The 1,850-nt window shown below is 55.5% G+C and overlaps 1 protein-coding gene across 1 annotated transcript in view; it reads right to left on the minus strand.

The window, feature by feature from the left end:
• The window catches only part of LOC106148657 (translation initiation factor IF-2-like), an 11,020-nt gene extending 10,047 nt beyond the window's left edge, over positions 1-973 (minus strand). The window contains exons 1-2 of the mRNA XM_013514926.1: positions 857-973; positions 29-482 (exon numbers count right to left, since the gene is read on the minus strand). Of these exons, the coding sequence (XP_013370380.1) occupies positions 29-482; positions 857-973 (571 nt within the window). The remainder of the gene's footprint in view (positions 1-28; positions 483-856) is intronic.
• Positions 974-1,850: the final 877 nt, after the last annotated feature.

Raw genomic sequence — 1,850 nt, forward strand, 5'->3', positions numbered from 1 at the left:
CACGAGGCCGGGCCCGCGTGCGGCCGACCCGCGCACTTCGCCCGCCGGCTGCGCGCAGCCGAGCTCCTGCGGCCCCATGCTTTCTGACCCCAGACCTCACCCGCTGCGGATGAAAAACAGTGAAGACCGCGGGGAAGCGTAGCGCCCGCGGCTGCCCGCGGTGGCAAGAGGAGAAAGCCCGAGGCGTGCGAGTGCGGGGCGGCGAGGCGGGCGCCTTCGGCGCGCGGGCGGGCCCTGCTCCTCCCGCGGGGTGCGCCCGCCGCCCGCGGCCCCTCTCCTCCGTACCGGATGCTTTCCTGGTGGCGGGAAAGTGGAGGTGGTGCCGAGAGGATTTGGGACCGCGGCCCTGACCCCTGCCGCAGCGGGCCGGTCGCTTGATTGTGCAGAAGGCGAAGGGTCCCGGCCCCAGGGTTAGCTGTGAGGGTTAACGAAGAGTTCAGCGCTCGGTTGACCCAGAGGCGCGATTTCTCCTTGGGCCGTTGCTGTGAAGGGGACACACTTGCTTAGTGAAGCAGAGGCTCTAAAGCCAGAGAGACCACTTGGTCAGCGTGACCAAGAAAGGTGACATCGTCCGGGAGAGGTGATCGAGGTGAGACGGCCCAAGGGCAGGGAAGGTGGGCGTGGTCACAGTACGGGCTGGAGGGGCACTGGGCACCCACCCGAGCAAAGCGTTTCAGCGGGCACAGCAGGGAGGCCACTGAGGGGCTGGCAGTGAGGGCACGCGCAGGGAAGGACCGGGACAGCCGGGGCACTGCGGGGATCCGCAGGTTCTGGGGCCGCCGCCCGTCGCAGGTGGCGGATTTCTAGTGACTGGGTGAACCCTCCCAGCCGGTTGGGTTCCGAGTCCCCGCCTCACGGGTGCCAGGGCTGGTTTAGGGTCCTGCTGCGTTTCCGGCCCGTGAGCGCAGGCTCCGGGAAAGGGAGGAGACCGTGTCGTGACCCCCGGAGAGGCTAGGCCGGGCAGCTGTTCCATTATTTTGAGGGCACCTCTGTGGACGTGGTTCTCTTTGATCTCTTGCACTTAAAGCAGGTGCTTGGGAGGGACAGTGTGTGGCTCTTCAATCTTTAAGGAGGGACTGAAGATCTTTTCTCAAATCTGGGGATCAATGTAGGGAACGCTGCGGATCCCTGAAAGCTTTTGTCAAAACTATTTTAGGGAGAAGAGTAAGATACTTGCCTTCTTTCTCTCACAAGAGACCACGTGCACTTTTCCTCTGGTGGCTGATGAGCTCTGTGTTCTTATGCCCAGAATCTTTTAGGGTAGTGGGCTTGGGGTGTGGATATGTGCACTTTCTGAGATGAAATCAGTTTGTTTTTAGTGCTTCTACTGTATATATTCTTTGCTAGCTATCTTCACCTAAACCGGCTCCTAGTCGCTGTGACTTTTAATTCCTGGGTTTTCCTGGGTCTCCATGGAAAAGCAATCCAAAGTAAGTGTATTTTGTGGTCTTGATTTGAAACTTTAAAACATTTTAAGTGGCGTAAAATTATTCTTGATTTTAATAATAATTCTAGCACAAAAGGATACCAATTCATACATTATATACTTAGGAATAGGTTATTGACTGCAGAGGGAGTATTACAAGAACTGAATTTTCACCTCACACCATCTATGTCTAGAAATGTAGAGCAAGATGAAATGAACATCCTAACCATTGCCTGACTCATAGAAGGGAGCAATTAACTCCAGAGAAACGGGCAAAACTAAATAAAAAATGCAAAAAGTGTTCCTGAACTCTACTGCTGTTGGTAATTTACCTTGTGTGTCTCCTGCCCCAGACTCCTCTGATAGCATTGCAGTGCTGGTAGCATCATTTTGAGTCCAATTGCTAGAGTTCTCTGAGGGAAAA

Source organism: Chinchilla lanigera, unplaced genomic scaffold (assembly GCF_000276665.1).
Source record: "Chinchilla lanigera isolate Chin_1 unplaced genomic scaffold, ChiLan1.0 scaffold00002, whole genome shotgun sequence".
NCBI classification, from domain to species: Eukaryota; Metazoa; Chordata; class Mammalia; order Rodentia; family Chinchillidae; genus Chinchilla; species Chinchilla lanigera.